General features: G+C 38.8%; 1 protein-coding gene across 5 annotated transcripts in view; it reads left to right on the top strand.

Moving 5' to 3' along the window:
* Ipo11 (importin 11) overlaps window positions 1-26581 on the top strand; it is a 173170-nt gene that overhangs the window by 32167 nt on the left and 114422 nt on the right. For 4 of the 5 annotated variants that reach the window (XM_063282685.1, XM_063282683.1, XM_063282682.1 and 1 more), the window contains exons 6-12: window positions 3748-3880; window positions 5553-5611; window positions 7279-7327; window positions 8648-8718; window positions 11999-12191; window positions 13295-13447; window positions 15737-15780. In XM_063282685.1, the coding sequence (XP_063138755.1) occupies window positions 3748-3880; window positions 5553-5611; window positions 7279-7327; window positions 8648-8718; window positions 11999-12191; window positions 13295-13447; window positions 15737-15780 (702 nt within the window). The remainder of the gene's footprint in view (window positions 1-3747; window positions 3881-5552; window positions 5612-7278; window positions 7328-8647; window positions 8719-11998; window positions 12192-13294; window positions 13448-15736; window positions 15781-26581) is intronic. The other variant, XM_063282684.1, reaches the window with a different exon arrangement.

The raw sequence follows: 26581 nt of genomic DNA, 5'->3' as shown, positions 1-26581 counted from the left end.
GTCTAAACATCCACACCTAATGAGGAAAGGGATTTAGGAGAGGCTGAGTAAAGTTTAATCAAGGAGGAGGTATGTGTCAAAGGCTGATGTGATTGCTTGTGCATTGCAGTCGTTTGTTTGTGTAGCAGTGGTGTATCTGAAAGCTCTTACCCTGGAGCCTTAGTACATGTCCGATGTCTTTACTCAGGCGTTCTGCTGCAGATCTGGACTAAGAAGCAAAGAGCATTAATTAAGGAAAATATTTTCATGCTGTTTATTTGTTTCTATATAAAGTGGTATACTGCCCTCATTCAGAAACACCGTATGCAAGATATATCAGTTACATACTTCTCTTATTAAGATAATAAGAGCTTTTATTAAAATAAGGATACTTCATAGGATCAGAAAAGGTGAAAACTACAAAGACGACAAAATGCGAAGAAAAAAGAAGTAATAGATTAAGACCTTTGTCATTAGTATCTATATCTTTTTTTGTGTTGTGTTTTATGTATATGAGTGCTCTCTGCATGTACACCAGAACAGGACATCAGATCCCATTACAGATGGTTGTGAGCCACCAAGTGGTTACTGGGAATTGAACTCAGGTCCTCTGAAAGAGCAGCCAGTGCTCTTAACCACTGAGCTATCTCTCTAGCCTATATCTATATCTATCCTTTAGATTTTTGAGATAGTATCTCTGTGTTGCCCAGATTGGCTTGGAACTCAGGATTTTCCAATCTTAGCTTCCCAGTTACCTAGGATCATGAGAGTGCTCAATTTTGCCCACTGGACACAGTTTTGTGTAGTCTAGGGTGGCCTCAAACAACTGATCTTCCTGCCTTTACCTCTCTAGTATTACAGGAGTTCTACATCCTACTCATTTAATATTTGTTACTTTTTTTTTTTTTTTTTTGAGACAGGGTCTCTCTGTAACCCTGGCTGCCTTGGAACTCATTATATAGACCAGGCTGGCTTTGAACTCCCAGAGATTCGCCTGCCTCTGCCTCCCAGTTGCTGGCATTAACCATGTCTATCTCGTTACACCTGGACAGTGGTGTGTTACGTTTTTATTATTGTATATTTGTACATGATGTGTTCAGACATGAGAGGATAACACTGTGGTGTTGATTTTTCTCTTTTTGTACTTTATGTGGGTTCTGGGGATCCAACTTGTTGAGCCATCTTATAAACTCTCTTCTGTTTTTTGATACCTAGGCCTCCTCAAACTTATTGTGTAACTGAGACTTGATTTGAATTCCCTCTTCCCCCAAGCTAGCCATTCTTTTCTCTTTTCTATTTTTTTTAAGAATTATTTATTTATTTTATGTATATGAGCACACTGTCGCTCTCTTCAGACACACCAGAAGAGGGCATCAGATCCCATTACAGATGGTTGTGAGCCACCATGTGGTTGCTGGGATTTGAACTCAGGACCTCTGGAAGAACAGTCAGTGCTCTTACCCACTGAACCATTCCTCCAGCCCCCTAATCATTCTTTTGCTTGCCTGAATTACCAGACTTTCTTACACATGTTTTTAGATTCAGGTTTTAAATGTAAAGGATTTTGTGGAACAAGCAAAATATTATTTTAATGACTTTGATTCTACCATGAAGGAAATGGTCCTTTTATCCTAATCTTTTGATTAGGGTACTTAGAGATGTTTTTGTAGTAGTTCTTCTTTGGGGAGTGAGTGGAGAAACTCATATTTAGTGTAATTTTCACTCTGTGTGCAGATAGCAGATTTTGGTAAAGTAAAATATTCTCCTGTGTCTCAGTTAGGCTTTGCATTACTGAGAAGAGACACGTGACTGCAACAACTCTTAACAAAGGAAAATACCGAATTGGGACTGGCTTACAGGTTCAGAGATCAGGAAACATAGCAGTACTTAGGGAGACATGGTGCTGGATAAGGGTCTGAGAGTTGTACATCTGGATTAGCAGGCAACGGGGGTGAATAGACAGACAGACAGACAGAGGGAGACAGAGACAGAGACAGGCACGGGGGTGGGGTGCGAATGGCGAGTCTGGATTGAACATTTGAAGCCTCAAAGCCCACCTCCCAAATGACACACTTCCTTCCACAAGGCCACACCTGCTAATGATGCCATTCTCTGGTGACAGCATTTTATAAGAGCCTAAGGGGAGCCATTCCTATTCAAACAACCATATCATTGCCACCAGAACTTTTGCTTAAAAATTATAATAGTAAAGATCATCTTGTTCTTTTGCTGCCATTCTTATAAAACACTTTGACATTTTGACATGATTTTAAAATGTACTGGTTGTTCAGGGTGGCTGATTTTTCCTTAATATTTGCCTTCCTGAGGAAATGCCACTTTCTATGTGATTAACTCTTCTTTTCAAGCTTGATTATATGTTAGTCTGTTTATTAAGGACAGGGTCTTACTGTGTAGCTCAGTCTGGCGGTAAATGTCAGATTCTTCTTCCTTAGTCTATGAGTACTGAAATTACAAGTGTGTCTCAATTTGCCTAGTTTAATCTTGTTTTAAGTTAGGATTCTTCTGTTTGTTTTGGGATTTCAGTGTATACTGTGCAGGTGGGCCTGTGATCCTCTTGCCTCAGACTCCCTGCCACTGATGTTAGGGTGTAACGCCACCATACCAGGCGGGGTTGTCATTTTATTTCGAGGAACTAAAGAATGCTTATTGCTTTTTTTCCTTCATTTTTCAGTGAGTTTAACATACATGGTAATGGAGAGTACTGAGGTAAAGGTCCTGTGGCTATTTGAACTTATTTCAATTTATATTTGTGCATTACTTTTCTTTTGTTGTTTTAAGCTATCTGGGACTGACCTAAAATTCTTGATAATCCTCCTGCCTCAGCCTCTGAAATGCTGGGATTATAGTCATTTGCCACTACTGTGTCTGTACATGGGAAAAGTTGAACAGAGTACTAGTTTATGCTTCAGAGTGTCATATCAGGAGGCAGAGCTTCCTCGATTCCTGAGAAGCATAGGGTCGGGCATGTCCTTCTGTCCTTCCCCTTCCTCTTTGTGCCGAGATGGGCACCAGGATCCAAGCACAAAAGGCAGGTGCTGTGTAAGTGAGCCATTTCCCAGGCCATTGGTCAGCTTTTAAACATTGTTCCAGGTTAGAGCTATACTCTGAAAACCATGTGGTTTGTATAGTTCTAGCTTTCAATACATAAACACCATGAACAGACCTGGAGGAGGAACACAGGAGTCTAACTAACTTTACAGTTCAGCACATCAGTATGTGTAACATACCGAGTGATGTACAGAAATGATAGATTTTCTGTACTTTCGACTCATTAGTGAATACAGAGAGCAACAAAACTAAACACTAGGCTGTAAATATAGATACCATTGGGGTAAATATTGATATGTGACTAATTCGTTTCTCCTTTTTTGGAAGATTTATTTTATGTATGAGTGCACTGTTACTGCCTTCAGACACATTAGAAAAAGGCATCAGATCCTTCAAGTGGTTGCTGGGAATTGAACCCAGGATCTGTAGGAGAACAGTCAGTGGTCTTAACTGCTGAGTGTCAAGAGACATTCTTTAGGAATGTGCCCCTGTGTGTATGTGTGTGTTTAAAGTAACCAGTGTACACTATAACCATTACTATGTTAAAAATCTTTCAAGCATGACCATATTTTTTTAATTCTTGAAAATCTTCACTGAAGGTAAGGTTTTCATTATAAGACCATAATGCGTTATTGTTTGGTAGTTGTAATTTATTATTAAAGCTTGTAACATATACAGATTTGGTGCATTTTCTTGCAGTTAGCTTCTGGAATTTATAATTTTGCCTGTTCTCTGTGGAACCATCATACGGACACATTCCTACAGCAGGTTTCTTCTGGCAATGAGGCTGCAGTTCTGAGTTCACTAGAGCGAACACTGCTGTCGTTAAAAGGTACTGTTAAACTGGATCTGCTCATCTTTGGAATGCCGTGCTTAGAACAGTTGTCGAGTAGTTGCTCTGGACAGATTTCTTTCTCAGTTGCACTTGGGAAAATGGGTTGATTTCTCTGTAAGACAAGAGCTAGAGATCTTTTTGTTTTGTAAGAAATGTCAGAATATCAAGTCCTTTTCAGTGGATGAGTTATGTCAGTGTGGTTTCAGGCCTGTGACCACGCTTCTTTCATGTGCCTCTACCTTGCCTTGCGTTTCTCATTCTGGGCTCTACTGTTACCATTGTCCTGTTAATGCTCCAGTCCTTCATGCTTGGTTGAATGGTGTCTTGAATGTTTGTGCCTCAGGCTCACCCTAATTTAGGAGGTGGGAGTAGGGATGCTACTTTGGCCCATGCTTTCCCATAGTGTGCTTGCAAGCATTTTTGTAGCATCATTTCCATTTTACCTAACATAAACCAAGTTACTGACCTTACTGAGTAAAGCCTGTTGTTCCTTAACCTTCTGACTCACTCATCTGTTCAATTATCATCACTCCTGTGCAGTCCTCTTCCTAACCCTGATTTATTCAGCACTATACCTTGGACTCTCACTATGCTGTCTTGGTACATTCCTACCTAGTACATCACTTACATGAACTGACTAGACTGTGTATGCACAACTTCCAAACTTGGTAAGATCTGTGAACAAAAGTGTGAATGGTTTTAAAGAACTGCCCACATTTATGAAGTTGGGCTGTAGACAGTTATACTCTGAGCTTTATTTTAAACATAGACAGACCTGGAACTCAGTATGTAGGAAGCCCAGGCTGGGCTTGAACTCACAGAGATCTAATTTCCTCAACTTCCTGAGTTCTGGCATAAAGATGTTCATTACCACACTCAGCCTAAATTTAATTTTAATAGATGGTCTTTGGACTCATGAACATCATGTAATAGATATTCTATAGTAATATAGATAGCACTGCTTACTTATTAAAGTAGCTTTAAATTTTATCTTCAGCTGGGCTGAGGCCCAATCTTTGTGTGTTGTCTGTTGTTCAAGAGTCCCTAGGTTCTACCCTCTTCCAGATTGTCTTATCCTATCATCCTTGTTGTGGAATTGTGCTGTTTTCGAGGTATTATACTAGTGAATCCTTTAGTAACTATGAAGTCAGATATAGTAACCATATTTTCCACTAGGAAAGTGGATGTAGAAAAACTGCCCTAAGCAATGCAGTTATAAGTACTGGAAAAAGGATTTAAATCTAGCTCAGACTCAAAAAACTATTACCTTAATTGTCATTGTGCCCCAGGTTTTAGTTACCATAAGATGTGGTGTTTACAGTTGAGCATTCTAGTCTATTCCAGTTATGGAAAGAGTTTTAATTTTCTATTGGTTTTAGGAGAGACACTATGTTTTCACATAGTCTAGAGTTGAAGTTTTAAATTGTATCTTAAAATTTCTAAGAATGAATTACTCTCGATTTCAAAATATATGATACTAACAGTTGTATACCCAGTGCAGCTACATTGAGGACAAACATTGACTGTGGGTAACCTGCCTTTATTGTCTGTGAGGAGACAGATACCTTTAAGCTTGTCTGAGTTTTGTTATTAAAATTCATTTTAATTTTGATCATAGTAGAATAAAATATGAAAAAGTATGGTTCAAGTGAAACTTTTTGCTTTTCAGTGCTGCGGAAGTTAACTGTGAATGGATTTGTGGAACCTCATAAGAATATGGAGGTGATGGTAAGAAACAGAAAGAATTATGACGACAAGTGACCTTTGGGAAGGGTTAGGTGTTTTTCTGACTGCCTTACTTTTTGTCTGCCATTGATTTGGAGCAGTGTTAGTTAAGTGGTCATCTAGGCGGTGTCGTGTGTTTGGTATGTTACAGTGAATTCTATAGTTGTCGGTTTTCACCCTGTCACAGTGGCTGTTAGGGAAAGAAAGGGCCTAGGATATTTTTCGATTAATCAGGTACACTGACAGCATTAATTTCAATTTAAGTTGAACTCCTGTGAATTCGAATGCTTTAAAATATTAATTGATACATTCTAACAGTTAAGTCTGATATTTTAGAAGTGAGATATTTTTCTCTTCATATCAGTAATATTTGATCTTTATAAGAAGCTTGCTGAATAATAATAGATATAATAATAATAGAATAATAATAATTAGATATAGTTAATGTAAGGTGCTTGCTGGCAGAAGAGGACACTGGGAATGGCAGTTGTCTTCTGAAATGTTAGATCTGGTTCCCTGTTGCACACCTTTTCCAACAAGAGCACACCTCCTAGTCTTTCACCATTCTCATTCAAACCATCACAACAAACTGTGTGTAAACAACCTTATGCAAGACCATGTAGGTTTTTGTCTTAGTTACTGTTCTGTTGCTATGAAGAGACACCATAATCAATGCAGCTTATAAAGAACACATTTAATTGGGGCTTTGTTTACTGGATCAAAGGGGTAGTCCGTGGTCATTGCAACAGGAAGCATGCATGCATGCATACAGGCAGGCAGGCAGGCAGGCAGGCAGGCAGGCAGGCAGGCAGGCAGGCAGGCAGGCAGGCAGGCAGGCAGGCACAGCGCTAGAGTGGCAGTAGATGAGAGTTTATATCTTGACTGGCAGGCCGCAGTTGAGGGAGGGTTGCCTAGGCCTGACTGACATGACCTTTTAAAACCTCTAGCCCATGCCCAGTGGCACACTCCTTCAGTGCCATACCTCCTTATCCAAACATTTCCACCAACTTAGAACCAAACATTGAAGCCATTTTCATTCATTGTAGTATATATTCACTGTTGATATACAGTCATCTATAGTTTTCTTCAGTGTGGAAGTATATAGCTGTGCAATTTTTACTTAAATACAAATTGGTTTTCATGATGAGTTTAGCTCAGTTTGTGTGTTCTGTGGGGATTTTGTTTTGGTGACTGCACAGAGTTGAGGGAAGTATTGTGTTGAATTGGGCCTAAGGATCTCCTAAAACATACTGAAGAGGTTAGCTGTTATATTCTTGCTGAAGATTTGTTTATGATAAGGAGTTGTTGCTGAGGATGATACACATACCTGTAATATCAATTTCTTGTTATGTTCTGACTGGAAGACTGCAAAATTTGCGGCCAGATTGGATAACTTAGCAAGATCACATCTCAATAAAAAGGGATGGGAATGTAGCTTAGTGATATGGCGCTTGCCTAGCACGCGTAGCTAAGGCTTAAGTTTGCTGTATTCATGAGCCTTCTTCTTCAGTGTCTACGGTGGTGGGCTCCTAGGCATGTATGCCCACATCTAGCTCTCTTAGATACTTTTATAAAAACTATGTGCTAGATGCTTTAGTATCCTTGACAAAAAGCACAAGGTTATGTTTATAACAGAATATAGAGACATTTTAAAATATATTCTTTTCTAGGGTTTTTTGCATGGAATATTTGAACGTCTAAAACAGTTTCTGGAGTGCAGTAAGTACTTCGATCGCAGTGTGACTGAAGAGCTACATTCACTATTGTTTATCCATTACTCATTAATATCTTCGATTAACGAAGACTAATAGATTAGTGAATTACTCCTAACTTATCAATACCTTCTACTCTATACACGTAAATCTTTAGATTTGTCTCCATCACATTTGGACAGTCTGCTTGGTAGGTAGCAGATCCTATATGTGGCTAGAATTTAATACCCTAGGATTTGGTAAGTAAATATTGAGGCTATATCAGAGGCTTAGTTTTGCCTCCATATACCTGTTTTATCCTGAGTCCAGAGGAAACTCTTTTCTAAAATTCTTCATTGTGTGTTCGTTTAACTAATTAACTAGTTAAACTTTGTTTAACTAATACTGCTACCCTAGGCACGATAATTTTAAGACATAATAAATACTCTAAGTGCTATTTAGATTTTTCTAGATTATCTCCTTTAGTATGGTTTACAATATCACTAGAATATTAATTTCCTTAAATGATACTCTCTGTAATTTTTTGTAATCCTATGTCTTATAAAGAAAATATGTTGGTGTTATACTTTTATTGGTGACTTGTTATCCTGTCCCTTCCATATATATGATTGTGAACACCTTTGGTAAAGATGCACTTTTACTTACTCTTTGTGTGTGTGTGTGTGTGTGTGTGTGTGTGTGTGTGTATTAAAATACTTGCTGTCTGAATCTGTCTCCTTTGTAGAGGTTGTTGATTACTTTATGCCTGTCGTTTTAAATTCAGCAAATACTTAATTGAACTGGTTGCCAGGCACTTTCTTGTATCATGTAGTTGATGTTTAAAAACAGGTTACTTAGCTCTGGTCATCACCAGGAGGGTAGTAGAGGTTAGGTGAATGAGATAAATGTCAAGGCAGATTGAGGGAAAAGGAATCCAGGGACAGCTGGACATTATTCTGAGTGTATAAAAAGTAAGTAGTTTTAGAATAAATTTGTTGAAAAGTGTGACAGAATGATAAAGGATACATTGTTCTTTGGGTATTTTGTATTGAAAATGCTTCAGATACAATTGATTGAATCTTTAGTATATGTGCCGCTGAAGTGAGCACTTGATTGAATCTTTAAAAAGGGATTTGTAATTTTTTGCTAAAATTGTTATCACTTTATTTAAAATGTGTTCAATTTATATTTTAGAATTAATTTTGTTCATTGTAACTTTGAATATTGTTTTATTAGGAACAAATCTTGCTATTTCAACCATGAATTTCTTATGTGAACTCTCTTATTTAAGGTTTGCTGTGTTTGGTGAATTACAGACTATTAAAAGCTTACATTTCATTCCTAACAGGCAGGAGTATAGGTACAGATAATGTGTGTCGAGACAGACTGGAGAAGACCATCATCCTTTTCACTAAAGTGGTGAGCTTCCTCTTTCTGTTTTCTGTTTTCCAAGTGTAGTATACCCTCGTATTTAGAAAGGAGATATATTTGTAATACTTTTTGCTTTAATGAAAGGAAACTTGGGTTTTTGGAAAACTAAAATCTCTTTTGTATCTTTAAACTTTAAGACTCTATATAGTAATTAAATTTACATACCCAATGGCATAGTTATGTAAGTCATCCCATCATGTACAAGCTTTGGTTATGTTATCAGCACTGGGTAAAGAAAATCAACCAAAACGAGTATTAGAAAAATTGAGTTTTCTGAAGTTCATTATTCTTAGATTTACCAGAGAAAAGCAGGAAAAAAAAAAAAGAAAGAAAGAAAGAAAGAAAGAAAGAAAGAAAGAAAGAAAGAAAGAAAATTGCAGTTCAGCCAGAAGTGGACCAGACAGATGCAGCTAGCAACCTGTAATATTACAAAGTATATTCACAATGAATATCAGATTGCCATCACAACTACCACATCTTTTGAATAGAATTTATGGTTGTACTGTACTAAACAATGCATGTAAATGCCTGATAAAGCAATGTTTATATAATATTTTATGAAAGTTGAGGTTTGGAGATTGGAAGAAATGAAAAGGACTGTGCGATATCACTTGAGAAGGTCTGATTAGAGACTGTTGGCACACACAAAATGGGTACTTGAAGATGGTCAGAGTATCTTGTTCTTTTATTGATGCTTTAGTATTAGGGTTAAATTTGAATGTCAGTTGTCTTCATTTCTAACATTCTAGGTAGCATCAGCCATCAAAACCAAATCACTTTAACCTTTAAAACCCAATATAAAGCTGACTTTGTTTGTTTGTTTGTTTATTTTGAGATAGGGTCTCCGTGTAGCTCAGGTAATCCTAGAAATCACTATGTAGAAGACTCAGTTGCCTCTGCTTCCCAAGTGCAGGGATTAAATGTGTGCGTTTCTGGGGCTGGTTTGATTTAGATTCTTACCACAAAGGAAACGAAAAGGATGATGAAGTTTAGTCAGAAGGACAGTGTATGGCCCTGACATGAGTACCCCTCTGCCAGCGTAGTTCCTGCTGTCTAGCAATTGCTGAGGGAGACTTCTTTTTTATAAAGTATTTGAAAAGGTAATGTAAGAGGAATAATGTAATGTCATTTTGTAATCCTGAAGGAAGTAACAGGTCCCAGCAGTGGTCATCACTGGCCATTTTCATCAAGAGTAGAAAGGCTGATGAAGAGCTTTGGGGGCTCACTCATCAATGGCCTTGCACACAGAGAGAGAGAGCCAGCATCATGCACACAGTCTGTCTTAAATAGTTTTTAAAAATGTACTTATGTAATGTATGAAAGCTCTGGTTGCATATACACCTGCTCGCCAGAAGAGGGCACCAGATCCCATTACAGATGGCTGTGAGCCACCGTGTGGTTGCTGGGAATTGAACTCAGGACCTCTGGGAGAGCGGTCAGTGCTCTTAACTGCTGAACCATCTCTCCAGTGTATTTTAGAAACCATATTTATTACTACCCTATCGAGTTTCTTATTTTTTTAGTTCTATAATTCTACTTTTAGAACAAGTTTACAGCAATAACTTCACTTAGGAAATTTATATTCATAATTTCTATTTTTTTTCTACTTCAGAAATTGGAACATTTAAAACATTGACCCACATGGAATTGAGTAGCTGAGTCCTCTGAGTTCCCATAAAGTTACTGCTCCTCACCTTCAGCAAATGTCAGTGCATAGTCAGTCCTCTTTTTTTTTTTTTTTTTTTTTTTTGAGGTAGGGTCTCACTCTTGGCTGGCCTGGAACTTACCATGTTGTTCAGACTGGCCTTGAACTCTTGCTTGTTCCTTGATTGAGATTTAAGACCTCCTTTTCTGTCTCTTTTTCTCTCACACTTCTCCTGACCTTTGCTGATTATCTCAAAGCAAATCCTAGATAGGATTCCAGTAATAACACTTAGCTGGCCTACCTGCATGCCTGTCATCTGTCCTCCCTTCTTCTTTTCCTTCCATCCGTCTGTCCAGGACAGCAGAGTGTCATGTAGTTTATTATGCCCTTGAACTTGATATGTATCTAAGGAGGACTTGAACCCTGATCCTTTGCCTCTGTTTGTTTGGTGAGATAACAATTACTTTCATGAAGCATCTTTTTTTTTTTTATTACATTTATTTATTTGAGGTAGGGGGTGGGGCTGCACATGCCGTGGCTCACCGGTGGAGATCAGTAGGCGACTAACAGAAGTGTTCTCTCTTTCTGTGTAGATTTTGTGTAGATTTGGCAACCAGCACCTTCACTTGCTGAGCCCTCGTGGCAGTCCCTCCTCCAGCATTTGACCGCTACTGTCCCCATGTGTCATTAACATATTCCTTTTCTCCACATCCTTCTTCTCCTGTATTTCTTACACTTTTGTAGTTAGATATAGACTTGATCACAGTCGGGTCATTTGACTCAGGAGACTCTATGGTAAGACTACTTCCTGGATAGTATTGTGTGTTCGATGATACCTCACCTCAGAAGACAGCATCTGGCTGTGCATGTCGGATTGATGGATAAGCTCTTCAGCTCTTGGGCAGCCTCTCTGCCTCCCTATGAACAACTGCTGGTGACCGCTGTCTAGATACATTATTTTCCCAGAACGTACATGGTAATAGCATTCTAATTCTGTCGCTTCTTTTGGATTCCTTAGCTACAGTGCTCTGTGAAGAGGACATTTCTCTTAGTAACTGTTTGATATATCAAAATATGGTTCATAGGAAAGGCAGTCTTGATTTTAATAATTTCCTCTTATTATTCTTTTGAACAGCTGTCATTATATGTTTGATTTTTTTTTATATCATATTTACTTGTTATCAAGTTAACTGTGATAGGATCTTTTTGGTGCCTGCATTAGAAATACTAGAGAATTCTGAGGTTGGCTTAGCAGTTAAGAACACTGGCTGGTCCTCTAGAGGACCCAGGTTCTATTCCTAGCACCCTCATGGCAGCTCACAACTGTTTATAATTCCAGGGGACCTATCACACCAGGCATCTGTGCATGCAGGCAAAATACCCATAAAATAAAATAAAATCTTAAGAAAGTGAATACTAGACATTTTTTATGAGGCATAGCTTGGGAAAAATCTCTGATTTTTGGTATATTCCAAGAAGATTATAGTGTATGTGGAACTGGTGATGCATAGAGTTCCCGTGAAGTTTACAGCTAGTTAAATGTTTATTAGTAAACCTATAATTGCAATAATACATTCTATAATGATTTTGTACAAAATACCATTCAAGTTTTTTTCTTTGTAGCTCTTGGACTTCTTGGATCAGCACCCCATTTCATTTACTCCTCTGATTCAGAGGTCACTGGAATTCTCTGTAAGCTATGTTTTTACTGAAGTCGGTGAAGGCGTTACATTTGAGCGGTTCATTGTCCAGTGCATGAATCTTATTAAAATGATTGTCAAAAATTATGCTTATAAGCCATCCAAAAATTTTGAAGGTAATACGCCACTGATTTTTTAAAAATTTTAATCCAAGTGTGATGTAATTACTATTTTGATATAATTTTCTTGAAATTTATTTTAGTCTGAAAAATAAACTTGCTGGTATGTGGAATGAGAAACAGTTTACAATTTAGTTTGTGGACACTGGCTTTTAAAGAGCTGAATCGTTTGTATTTACTGAGCTGTCTGTAGCACAGTCGATGATTTGGAAGTTACACAGTTTAAGAACTACAGTCCACAGCAGCTACTACAGCTCCTGTTGTTCTTAGTATTATTTAAGGAATAAAAGTTTTCTCTCGGGCTGGGGATTTAGCTCAGTGGTAGAGCGCTTACCTAGGAAGCGCAAGGCCCTGGGTTCTGTCCCCAGCTCCGGAAAAAAAAAAAAAAAAGAAAAAGAAAAAAAAAAGTTTTCTCTCATTTCTTATGAAGATGAGTTGTAGACAAGGCTGAATTGTATGCTGTGTGTCTTAGTTAAGGTTTTATTGCTGAGAACAGACACCATGGTCACAGTATGTTTTATAAAGGACATTTAATTGGGGCTGGCTTACAGGTTCACAGGTTCAGTCCATTATCATCAAGGCAGGAGCGTGGCAGCATCCAGGCAGGCCTGGTGCAGGAGGAGCTCAGAGTTTTATATCTTCATCTGAAGGAAGCCAGGAACAGACTGAGCATCCTCAGGCAGTTAAGAGGAGGGTCTCCAAGCCCACCCCCACAGTGACACACTTCCTCCAACAAGGCCACACCTTCTAATAGTGCCACTCCCTGGGCCAAGCATATGCAGACCATTGCACTTTGTTATTTGATATGCTTTCCTATTAGGTGTGAAGACCAGGGAGGAAATCTTGTCAGAAGGGAAGGAGAGAGGAAAGAAGAGATAGTTGGGAAGGACAGCAGTGTGTATAAGCTATAGTGGTTAAGACAGAGCTGGACTGATGTATTACAGACAAGGGAAGGGTGTTCATAAAATGTGTTCATAATAAATACGGAGACATTCATACTCAAGTATGTCTTTTCCTCTGAAAGTGTATTTTTCATTTCAGTTATATGATGTCTCAGAGAGAATGTCTGTACTGTTAACTGGGGAATTTTATTTTTCCAGATAGCAGCCCTGAAACACTTGAAGCCCATAAGATTAAGATGGCATTCTTCACATATCCCACATTGACAGAGATATGTCGACGATTAGTCTCTCATTACTTTTTATTAACTGAAGAAGAACTGACTATGTGGGAGGAAGATCCAGAAGGCTTTAGTAAGAATTAGTTTTTCAATTTTCGTGTGACTTGTCTCTTTCATAAACAAATATGTGTTTGAATGATAGGGACAAAACATATTTTTAATGTAGCATTTCTGATCTTGGCTCCCCCCACCTCTCTCTCTCTGTGGTCTGTCTCTGTCTGTCTGGTCATGTATGTCTCCACCCCCACCCCCCAAGACAGGTGTCACTGTGTAACTCTGACTGTCCTGAAACTTACCATGTCGACCAGGCTGGCCTTGACTCTCAGAGCTCTACCTGCCTCTGTTCCCGAGTACCTGTGCCACTGCCCCCAGCTCTGCCTGTGGCGGTTCAGTGTAGTTTGGGGCTCCAGTGCTGCAGATGATTGCTGTGCACTTACCGCTCCCTCTCTTCCTCTCAACAGTGAGAAGTGGGACTAGGTTACTGATTCAGATGTGGTACATAGCTTGTTCTAGAAGGATATCTTTAAACTGTTTATCTGTCTTTTCCTGGGTGTGGTACACTCACTTTTAGTCAAAAGATTTGGGAGGCAGAGTAGTTGGATCTCTGATTTTGAAGCTGGCCGTTTATAGATGGGAGTTTTAGGACAGCTAAGGTTACACCAAGAAACTCTGTTTCGAAAAACACAAAAGCAAAGCAAAGTAAAACAAAACAAACAAAAAAAAAACAACCACTAAAAAAGCCCCCAAAAAATGGAAAAAAAAAAGCTAGCTGTCCTTATGTAGTTTAGAGTGAAAACAAAGTGAACTACTTATCTCTTACCAGGTCAGTTTCTAGTTTGCGGCTGTATATTAGTTTTTATGTGAAGACAGTTAATTTAGATTGAAATGGGGGCCTCACAAATACTAAGCATGTCTTCTACCCCAAGACCATTTTTTAATTAACTTTTATTCATTAGTGTGTATGTGTACACATGCCTGCACAATTAGAAATTCTTTTCTTCTACACTGAGGACTCAGGGACGGATCTCTGTTCCCAGCTTGGCAGTAAGCACCATTGCCCTCTGAACCATCTTGCATGTCCCAGAGAATTTTTTTTTTAATTGTTAAAGTGCTTCCTATTTACCTTTGTCTCATATTTCTTAACAGTTCTGCATTTTGTAGTTGATAGACAACTAGCGTAAGTCTGCCAAGATCCTTGTTACAGAAAAGAAACTTGTGTCTATTAAAATGCCTGTGTAGGGCTGCAGAGAGGGCTCACTGAATAAAGAGTTTACCACTGGGAGTATGGGAACCAGAACTTGGATCCCTAGGAACCATGAAAAAGCCACAGGGGCATCGTGGGACCTGTAGTTCCAGGGTCCAGGATGCAAAGACAGTGAATTAATTTCTAGTGCAAACTTGTTAAGGAGGCTAGCCTAAATACATTCTGGGCCATATATGGGAGACAGACATTAAAGAAAATACCTGATGTCAAGCAGCCTTGGCCTTCCAAACATGTTGCATTTCCATACACTTATGTACCCTTCATCAAATGAGCACACATAACATATTTGCATGTGTGTGTGTTACACACACACACACACACACACACACACACACAAATACCTCCGTGTGAATCCACTTGACTGCATCAAGATTTGGGCAATTTTAGACTTTCTACCACTTTGGCTTAGATGGCCATGTATGGTTATACATGTTGCTTCAATATTTTAAGATGGCTTTAAACTTTTGAGGACATTTATCTTCTCTGTATTCAAGAGGTATTTTAAGCTATCTAGAAAATAGAACATTACATTATCCAGAGCATCTTTTTTTTCTAACTAGAATCTTACTTTTAAAAATGTAGTATATATAATTTCATAGTGTGTGGTCAACTTTGAACATCCTTAGGGCTTTGTTTGCTTTTTGCTTTTGGAAGGGGGTTAGTCCTAAAATACTTTACTTGGACTTTGAATATACAGAGAAAATTTATGCGAAGTATGACAAGTTTTAAGTTGAGAATCATGACTGCAAGCATTAAAATGATTCTCAGGGTTGTAATAATACCATTTTCTGTATTATTATGCAATCCAGAAATACAGGAAGTTTGAGCTTTCTATCACTTTCTAGATCTCCCTCCCCAATCCCCCCCCCCCAATTTTTTATTTGTAGGAAGGCAAGAGTGCTCATATGGAACTTAATGAGCAGTCCATAGAGGTTGTGAGTACACATGTGATTTGTAGCTGGAGGAAAGGACTCTATGCAGCCTGCTCTGTTCTCGGGTGTGTCCAGTGCTAGGCCTTAGACAATCCAGATCAGTGCTGTGTTTGGAGCATTGCTGTGCTCTTTCTGCAGAGCCTCACTTGTCATTTTTTGATTGCAGCAGTGGAAGAAACGGGAGGAGACTCTTGGAAATACAGTTTGAGGGTAAGGATCAGTGGGGAAGAGAGGCCAATGGGGAGGCACTCCAGCATGATTGGAGGTCCACACTTTGAGTTAGACAGTTAACCGCTTATAATTACAGAAATTTTATGGAGAAAGTTAATCAATTTATGGACTTTAGTCTGAAGTTTTCTTTTTAATAAGATGGGGATAGTAGACTTTTTTGTTGTTAATCAACTTATTTGCGTCGTTGTATAAATAGAAAATATTTAAATGAAATATGCCACTTTTGTATTAGAATGATTTTCTCGATGAAGTTATTTTTGATACCTTATTGTTTTGCTTGTTTGTTTATTTGTTTTGATGTTTTGAGACGGTTCCTGTGCATAGCTCTGGCTGTCCTGGAACTCACTCTGTAGACCAGGCTGGGAACTTACAGAGATCTGCCTGCCTCTGCCTCCCAAGGCCTGGGATCAAAGGCGTGTGCCACCACTACCCAGCTTGATACCTTATTTTTTTAAATAAAGTATTTTTTATTTTCTCACAGTTTTCTATACTAATATAGTAATAGGCTCTATTACTCTTATCACTTAGTATGATTTTCAGACATCAGCCTATTGCTTTCAGTTGTAGGATACTTTTAAAACATATTTACTGATAAGGTAAAATTATTGTATCTTAAATATTTGTAAAATGAGCTTATTGAGCTGTTATTTGCTAATACTTTTGTACATAATTTGCTAAATTTTTATGGGTTGTGTTTTTGGTGAGGGTGCAGTAGAATGACTGACTGGGTTTCACAGTATAAATAGGTTAGCCTTGAACTTGAAGAGTTATGCCTGTTTCTCTCTCCCAAGTGCTCGGACTAAAGACATGTGCCACCACATACATGGCTGATTTTGTTTATTTTATTTGTGTGTGTGTTTTTTTTATTTTAAATAGTTTATTTGTTCGGAGACAAAGTTTTACTATATAGTCCTTTCTGGTCTGAAACTCATTATGTAATGTAGACCAGGCTGCCTTTGTTCACAGAGCTTTCTACCTCTGCCTCCCAAGTGCTAGCATGCTCAGCTTGATTGATTGATGTTTTTTTTTGAGGTATAGTTTCTCTGTGTAGCTGTGTCTGTTGTGGAAATTACTATGTAGACCATGCTGGCCTGGAGCTCCTAGAGATTCCACTTGCTTTTGCTTCTCAAGTGCTAGGAATAAAAGTGTACACTACCACTGCCTGACCATGATTTATTTTTATTTTAAATTGTGTGTCTGTCCATTCAGAAGAGGCTGTTGGATCCCTAGGGTGGGTATGACCGGAGGACAGTGTTGGATCCCCTGGGCCTAGAAACATAAGCAGTTATAAGCTGCTTGGCAGTTATGACTTTTAAAACAACTTTAAGAAAATGTATGTGTAGGTTTTGCCTGCATGTATTTGGTACATTTCATGTGTGCCAGGTACCAAGGGGGCCAGAAGGTGCTGCTGGGTCTCCTGGAACTGGCCCTACAGAGGGTCGACATCTGCCTTCCGGTGGTGGGAATCAGACCTGGGTCCTTTAGAAAAGCTGGTAGCGCTCTTGACCGCTGAGCTGTCTCTCAGGCGCAGGCCTCCCTCTGTGCTTCTTTGTTGTTGTTTTTGCTGTTTACTTATTTACTGTTTCAAGCTTTATTTTAGTAGCAACTTATTTACTTTATTTATTGTTTTTTTTAAAGATTTATTTATTCATTTCATAAATATATAGGTACACTCTTGCTATATTCAGACACACCAGAAGAGGGCATCAGATCCTATTACAGATGGTTTTGAGTCACAGTGTGGTTGCTGGGAATTGAACTCAGGACCTCTGGAAGAGCAGCCAGTGCTCTTAACTGCTGAGCCATCTCTCTAGGCCTTTTACTTATTTTTTAAGATTTATTTATTTTATGTATGTGAGTGTTTTGCCTGCATTGTATGCAAACTATGTGTGCTTAGTGTCCAGTAGTTTTATGGGTATTAGATCTTCAGGAACTGCAGTTAGAGTTGTTTCTGAGTTATGTGGTTGTTGGAATTGAACTTGGGTCTTCCACAAGAGCAAGTACCCTTAATCACCGAGCTGTCGCTGCAGTTTATGCATCAATGCTTTTAAGAATGTAGATAAGGCTGAAGAGGTGGATCCCAGGTTAGGAGCACTTGTTCCTCTTGTAGATGACCTGGTTCAGTTCTCACTATTTCCACAAGGACTCAAAACCATCCTTAACTCCAGTTCCAGCCAATTCCTTTTGTTCCATGGATACCAGACATATGGTTCATTTGTTTTTCATTTTTTTTTCAATATTTTAAATGGGTGTCATTTCTTTCTTTCTTTTTTTTTTTTAATTTTTTATTAGATGTATTTCCTTACTTACATTTCAAATGTTGTACCCCTTCCCGGTTTCCTGTCCATGAGCCCCCATCTCCTCCCTTCCCCCTCTCCCTCCCCCATACAGATATTCCTACATCTCCCCCCCCCCCCCATATTCCCCTGCACTGGGGGTCCAACCTTGGCAGGACAAGGGCTTCCCCTTCCATTGGTGCCCGAATGAGGCTATTCTTTGCTACATATGCAGTTGGAACCCAGGGTCAGTCCATATACAGTCTTTGGGTAGTGGTCTAGTCCCTGGAAGCTCTGGTTGGTTGGCATTGTTGTTTTTATGGGGTTGCAAACTCCTTCAACTCTTTCAATCCTTCCTCTAATTCCCCCCAAGGGGTCCTGTTCTCAGTTCAGTAGTTTGCTGCTAGCATTGACCTCTGTATTGGACATCCTCTGAATGTGTCTCTCAGGAGAGATCTATATCCAGTCCCTTTCCGCGTGCATTTTTTAGCTTCATCAATCTTATCTAGTTTTGGTGGCTGTATATATATATGGGCCACATGTGGGGCAGGCTCTGAATGGCTGTTCCCTGAGACGCTGCTCTAAACTTTTGCTTCCATATCCCCTCCTATGAATATTTTTTTCCCCTTTTAAGAAGGAGTGGGAGCATCTGCATTTTGGTCATCCTTCTTCTGGAGCTTCATGTAGTCTGTGGATTGCATCTTGGGTAATTTGAGCTTTTGGGTTAATATCCACTTATCAGTGTGTGCATACCATGTGTGTTTTTCTGTGATTGGGTTACCTCACTCATGATGATATTTTCTACTTCATTCCGTTTGTCTATGAATTTCATGAAGTCATTTGTTTTTGATAGCTGAGTAGTACTCCATTGTGTAGATGTACCACATTTTTTGAATCCATTCCTCTGTTGAAGGGCATTTGGGTTCTTTCCAGCTTCTGGCTATTATAAATGAGGCTGCTATGAACATAGTGGAGCATGTGTCTTTGTTGTATGTTGGGTCATCTTTTGGGTATATGTCCGAGAGGTATAGCTGGGTCCTCAGGTAGTGGAATGTCCAATTTTCTGAGGAACCTCCAGACTGATTTCCAGAATGGTTGTACCAGTCTGCAATCCCACCAACAATGGAGGAGTGTTCCTCTTTCTCCACATCCTTGCCAGCATCTGCTGTCCCCTGAGTTTTTGATCTTAGCTATTCTGACTGATGTGAGGTGAAATCTCAGGGTTGTTTTGATTTGCATTTCCCTGATGACTAAAGATGTTGAACATTTCTTTAAGTGCCTTTTGGCCATTCTATAATCCTTGGCTGAGAATGTTGTGTGTAGCTCTGTAGCCCATTTTTTAATTGGGTTATTTGGTTCTGTGGAGTCTAACTTATTGAGTTCTTTGTATATTTTGAGTATTAGCCCTCTATTAAATGTAGAATTGGTAAAGATCTTTTCCCAATTTGTTGGTTGCTGTTTTGTCCTAATGACAGTGTCTTTTGCCTTACAGAAGCTTTGCAGTTTTATGAGGTCCCGTTTGTCGATTCTTGATCTTAGAGCATAAGCCATTGGTGTTTTGTTCAGGAAATTTTCCCCAGTGCCCATGTGTTTGAGATTCTTCCCCACTTTTTCTTCTATTAGTTTGAGTATATCTGCTTTGATGTGGAGGTCCTTGATCCACTTGGACTTAAGCTTTGTACATGGTGATAAGCATGGATCGATTTGCATTCTTCTACATGCTGACCTCCAGTTGAACCAATACCATTTGTTGAAAATGCTATCTTTCTTCCATTGGATGGTTTTAGCTCCTTTGTGGAATATTAAGTTACCATAGGTGTGTGGGTTCATTTCTGGGTCTTCAATTCTGTTCCACCGATCTATCTGCCTGTCTCTGTACCAATACTATATAGTTTTTATGTCTATTGCTCTGTAATACTGCATAAAGTCAGGGATGGTGATTCCCCCAGAAGTTCTTTTATTGTTGAGTATAGTTTTAGCTATCCTGGATTTTTTGTTATTCCAAATGAATTTGCAAATTGCTCTATCTCTATAAAGAATTGAGTAGGAATTTTGATGGGGATTGCATTGAATCTGTAGATTGCTTTTGGCAAAATGTCAATCTTTACTATATTAATCCTGCCAATCCATGAGCATGGAAGATCTTTCCATCTTCTGAAATCTTCCTCAATTTCTTTCTTCAGGTACTTGAAGTTCTTGTCATACAGATCTTTCACTTCCTTGGTTAAAGTCACACCGAGGTATTTTATAGTATTTGGGACTATTGCGAAGGGTGTGGTTTCCCTAATTTCTTTCTCAGCCTGTTTATCCTTTGAGTAGAGGAAGGCTACTGATTCGTTTGAGTTAATTTTATACCCCAGCACTTTGCTGAAGTTGTTTATCAGGGTAAGTAGTTCTCTGGTGGAACTTTTGGGGTCACTTAAATACACTATCATATCATCTGCAAATAATATGATATTTTGATTTCTTCCCTTCCAATTTGTATCCCTTTGACCTCCTTTTGCTGACTGATTGCTCTGGCTAGGACTTCGAGTACTATATTGAATAAGTAGGGAGAGAGTGGGCAGTCTTGTCTAGTCCCTGATTTTAGTGGGATTCCTTCAAGTTTCTCTCCATTTTAGTTTGATGTTAGCTACTGGTTTGCTGTATATTGCTTTTACTATGTTTAGATATGGACTTTAAATTCCTGATCTTTCCAGAATTTTTATCATGAAGGGGTGTTGAATTTTGTCAAGTGCTTTCTCAGCATCTAATCAAATGATTATGTGGTTCTTATGTTTGAGTTTGTTTATATAGTGGATTTCATTTATGGATTTTCGTATATTGAACCATCCCTGCATTCCTGGGATGAAACCTACTTGATCATGATGGGTGATCGTTTTGCTGTGTTCTTGGATTCGGTTTGCAAGAATTTTATTATTTTTGCATCAATATTCATAGGGGAAATTGGTCTGAGGTTCTTTTTCTTTGTTGGGTCTTTGTGTGGTTTAGGTATAAGAGTAATTGTGGCTTCATAGAAGGAATTCGGGAGTGATCCATCTGTTTCAATTTTGTGGAATAGTTTGGACAGTATTGGTATTAGGTCTTCTATGATGGTCTGATAGAATTCTGCACTAAATCCATCTGGTCCTGGGTTCTTTTTGGTTGGGAGACTTTTAATGACTGCTTATATTTCTTTAGAAGTTATGGTGTCTTTTAGATGGTTTATTTGTATCTGATTTAAATTTGGTACCTGGTACCTGTCTAGAAAATTGTTCATTTCCTCCAGATTTTCCAGTTTTGTTGAATATAGGTTTTTGTAGTAGGATCTGATGATTTTTTAAATTTCTTCAGATTCTGTTGTTATGTCTCCCTTTTCATTTCTGATTTTATTAATTTGGATACAGTCTCTGTGTCCTCTCGTTAGTCTGGCTAAGGGTTTATCTATCCTGTTGATTTTCTGAAAGAACGGACTCCTCATTTTGTTGATTCTTTCTATGGTCCTTTTCCTTTCTACTTGGTTGATTTCAGCCCTGAGTTTGATTATTTCCTGCCTTCTACTCCTGCTGGGTTTATTTATTACTTTTTCTTCTAGAGCTTAGGTGTGCTGTCAAGCTGCTGACATATGCTCTCTTCTGTTTCTTTTTGTAGGCACTCAGAGCTATGAGTTTTCCTCTTAGCACAGCTTTCAGTGTGTCCCATAAGTTTGGGTATGTTGTACCTTCATTTTCATCAAATTCTTAGAAGTCTTTAATTTCTTTTTTTTTTTTTTTTTCTTTCTTTTTTTCGGAGCTGGGGACTGAACCCAGGGCCTTGCGCTTGCTAGGCAAGCGCTCTACCACTGAGCTAAATCCCCAACCCCAGTCTTTAATTTCTTACTTTATTTCTTCCTTGACCAAGTTGTCATTGCGTAGAGCACTATTCAACTTCCATGTATACGTGGGCTTTCTGTCATTATTGTTGTTATTGAAGACCATTTTCAGTGCATGGTGATCTGAGAGGATGCATGGGATTATTTCTATCTTCCTGTATCTGTTGAGGCCTGTTTTGTGACCGATTATATGGTCAATTTTGGAGAAGGTTTCATGAGGTGCTGAGAAGAAAGTATATCCTTTTTATTTAGGATGGAATGTTCTATAGATATCTGTTAAATCCTTTTGGTTCATAATTTCTGTTAGTTTCTCTGTGTCTCTGTTTAATTTCTGTTTCCATGATCTGTCCATTGATGAGAGTGAGGTGTTGAAGTCTCCTACTATTATCCTGTGAGGTGCAATGTGTGTTTTGAGCTTTAGTAAGGTTTCTTTTATGTATGTAGGTGCCCTTGCATTTGGGGCATAGATATTTAGGATTGAGAGTTTATCTTGGTTGATTTTTCCTTTGATGAGTATGTAGTGTCCTTCTTCATCTTTTTTTTTTTTTTTTTTTTTATTTATTTATTTTTTTTTATTAACTTGAGTATTTCTTATATACATTTCGAGTGTTATTCCCTTTCCCGGTTTCCGGGCAAACATCCCCCTCCCCCCTCCCCTTCCTTATGGGTGTTCCCCTCCCAACCCTCCCACCATTGCCGCCCTCCCCCCATAGACTAGTTCACTGGGGGTTCAGTCTTAGCAGGACCCAGGGCTTCCCCTTCCACTGGTGCTCTTACTAGTATATTCATTGCTACCTATGGGGTCAGAGTCCAGGGTCAGTCCATGTATAGTCTTTAGGTAGTGGCTTAGTCCCTGGAGGCTCTGGTTGCTTGGCATTGTTGTACTTTTGGGGTCTCGAGCCCCTTCAAGCTCTTCCAGTTCTTTCTCTGATTCCTTCAATAGGGGACCTATTCTCAGTTCAGTGGTTTGCTGCTGGCATTCGCCTCTGTATTTGCTGTATTCTGGCTGTGTCTCTCAGGAGCGATCTACATCCGGCTCCTGTCGGTCTGCACTTCTTAGCTTCATCCATCTAGTCCAATTGGGTGGCTGTATATGTATGGGCCAAATGTGGGACAGGCTCTGAATGGGTGTTCCTTCAGTCTCTGTTTTAATCTTTGCCTCTCCCTTCCCTGCCAAGGGTATTCTTTTTCCTCATTTAAAGAAGGAGTGAAGCATTCACATTTTGATCATCCGTCTTGAGTTTCGTTTGTTCTAGGGATCTAGGGTAATTCAAGCATTTGGGCTAATAGCCACTTATCAATGAGTGCATACCATGTATGTCTTTCTGTGATTGGGTTAGTTCACTCAGGATGATATTTTCCAGTTCCAACCATTTGCCTACGAATTTCATAAACTCGTTGTTTTTGATAGCTGAGTAATATTCCATTGTGTAGATGTACCACATTTTCTGTATCCATTCCTCTGTTGAAGGGCATCTGGGTTCTTTCCATTTTCTGGCTATTATAAATAAGGCTGCAATGAACATAGTGGAGCACGTGTCTCTTTTATATGTTGAGGCATCTTTTGGGTATATGCCCAAGAGAGGTATAGCTGGATCCTCAGGCAGTTCAATGTCCAATTTTCTGAGGAACCTCCAGACTGATTTCCAGAATGGTTTTACCAGTCTGCAATCCCACCAACAATGGAGGAGTGTTCCTCTTTCTCCACATCCTCGCCAGCATCTGCTGTCACCTGAGTTTTTGATCTTAGCCAATCGCACTGGTGTGAGGTGAAATCTCAGGGTTGTTTTGATTTGCATTTCCCTTATGACTAAAGATGTTGAACATTTCTTTAGGTGTTTCTCAGCCATTCGGCATTCCTCAGCTGTGAATTCTTTGTTTAGCTCTGAACCCCATTTTTTAATAGGGTTATTTGTTTCCCTGCGGTCTAACTTCTTGAGTTCTTTGTATATTTTGGATATAAGGCCTCTATCTGTTGTAGGGTTGGTAAAGATCTTTTCCCAATCTGTTGGTTGCCGTTTTGTCCTAACCACAGTGTCCTTTGCCTTACAGAAGCTTTGCAGTTTTATGAGATCCCATTTGTCAATTCTTGATCTTAGAGCATAAGCCATTGGTGTTTTGTTCAGGAAATTTTTTCCAGTGCCCATGTGTTCCAGATGCTTCCCTAGTTTTTCTTCTATTAGTTTGAGTGTGTCTGGTTTGATGTGGAGGTCCTTGATCCACTTGGACTTAAGCTTTGTACAGGGTGATAAGCATGGATCGATCTGCATTCTTCTACATGTTGACCTCCAGTTGAACCAGCACCATTTGCTGAAAATGCTATCTTTTTTCCAATGGATGGTTTTGGCTCCTTTGTCAAAAATCAAGTGACCATAGGTGTGTGGGTTCATTTCTGGGTCTTCAATTCTATTCCATTGGTCTATCTGTCTGTCTCTGTACCAATACCATGCAGTTTTTATCACTATTGCTCTGTAATACTGCTTGAGTTCAGGGATAGTGATTCCCCCTGAAGTCCTTTTATTGTTGAGGATAGTTTTAGCTATCCTGGGTTTTTTGTTATTCCAGATGAATTTGCAGATTGTTCTGTCTAACTCTTTGAAGAATTGGATTGGTATTTTGATGGGGATTGCATTGAATCTGTAGATCGCTTTTGGTAAAATGGCCATTTTTACTATATTAATCCTGCCAATCCATGAGCATGGGAGATCTTTCCATCTTCTGAGGTCTTCTTCAATTTCTTTCTTCAGTGTCTTGATGTTCTTATTGTACAGATCTTTTACTTGCTTGGTTAAAGTCACACCGAGGTACTTTATATTATTTGGGTCTATTATGAAGGGTGTCGTTTCCCTAATTTCTTTCTCGGCTTGTTTCTCTTTTGTATAGAGGAAGGCAACTGATTTATTTGAGTTAATTTTATACCCAGCCACTTTGCTGAAGTTGTTTATCAGCTTTAGTAGTTCTCTGGTGGAACTTTTGGGATCACTTAAATATACTATCATATCATCTGCAAATAGTGATATTTTGACCTCTTCTTTTCCGATCTGTATCCCTTTGATCTCCTTTTGTTGTCTGATTGCTCTGGCTAGAACTTCAAGAACTATATTGAATAAGTAGGGAGAGAGTGGGCAGCCTTGTCTAGTCCCTGATTTTAGTGGGATTGCTTCAAGTTTCTCTCCATTTAGTTTAATGTTAGCAACTGGTTTGCTGTATATGGCTTTTACTATGTTTAGGTATGGGCCTTGAATTCCTATTCTTTCCAGGACTTTTATCATGAAGGGGTGTTGAATTTTGTCAAATGCTTTCTCAGCATCTAATGAAATGATCATGTGGTTCTGTTCTTTCAGTTTGTTTATATAATGGATCACGTTGATGGTTTTCCGTATATTAAACCATCCCTGCATGCCTGGGATGAAGTCTACTTGATCATGGTGGATGATTGTTTTGATGTGCTCTTGAATTCGGTTTGCCAGAATTTTATTGAGTATTTTTGCGTCGATATTCATAAGGGAAATTGGTCTGAAGTTCTCTTTCTTTGTTGTGTCTTTGTGTGGTTTAGGTATAAGAGTAATTGTAGCTTCGTAGAAGGAATTTGGTAGGGCTCCATCTGTTTCAATTTTGTGGAATAGTTTGGATAATATTGGTATGAGGTCTTCTATGAAGGTTTGATAGAATTCTGCACTAAACCCATCTGGACCTGGGCTCTTTTTGGTTGGGAGACCTTTAATGACTGCTTCTATTTCCTTAGGAGTTATGGGGTTGTTTAACTGGTTTATCTGTTCCTGATTTAACTTTGATACCTGGTATCTGTCTAGGAAATTGTCCATTTCCTGAAGATTTTCAAATTTTGTTGAATATAGGTTTTTATAGTAAGATCTGATGATTTTTTGAATTTCCTCTGAATCTGTAGTTATGTCTCCCTTTTCATTTCTGATTTTGTTAATTTGGACGCACTCTCTGTGTCCTCTCGTTAGTCTGGCTAAGGGTTTATCTATCTTGTTGATTTTCTCAAAGAACCAACTTTTGGTCCTGTTGATTCTTTCTATGGCCCTTTTTGTTTCTACTTGGTTGATTTCAGCTCTGAGTTTGATTATTTCCTGCCTTCTACTCCTTCTGGGTGTATTTGTTTCTTTTTGTTCTAGAGCTTTTAGGTGTGCTGTCAAGCTGCTGACATATGCTCTTTCCTGTTTCTTTCTGCAGGCACTCAGCGCTATGAGTTTTCCTCTTAGCACAGCTTTCATTGTGTCCCATAAGTTTGAGTATGTTGTATCCTCATTTTCATTAAATTCTAAAAAGTTTTTAATTTCTTTCTTTATTTCTTCCTTGACCAGGTTATCATTGAGTAGAGCATTGTTCAATTTCCACGTATATGTGGGCATTCTTCCCTTATTGTTATTGAAGACCAGTTTTAGGCCGTGGTGGTCTGATAGCACGCATGGGATTATTTCTATCTTTTTGTACCTGTTGAGGCCCGTTTTTTGACCAATTATATGGTCAATTTTGGAGAAAGTACCATGAGGAGCTGAGAAGAAGGTATATCCTTTTGCTTTAGGATAGAATGTTCTATAAATATCCGTTAAGTCCATTTGGCTCATGACTTCTCTTAGTCTGTCGACATCACTGTTTAATTTCTGTTTCCATGATCTGTCCATTGATG

Source organism: Rattus norvegicus, chromosome 2, assembly GCF_036323735.1.
Source record: "Rattus norvegicus strain BN/NHsdMcwi chromosome 2, GRCr8, whole genome shotgun sequence".
NCBI lineage: Eukaryota > Metazoa > Chordata > Mammalia > Rodentia > Muridae > Rattus > Rattus norvegicus.
The sequence above is the reverse complement of the archived record's forward strand: the minus strand, read 5'-3'. Positions and strand labels throughout refer to the sequence as shown.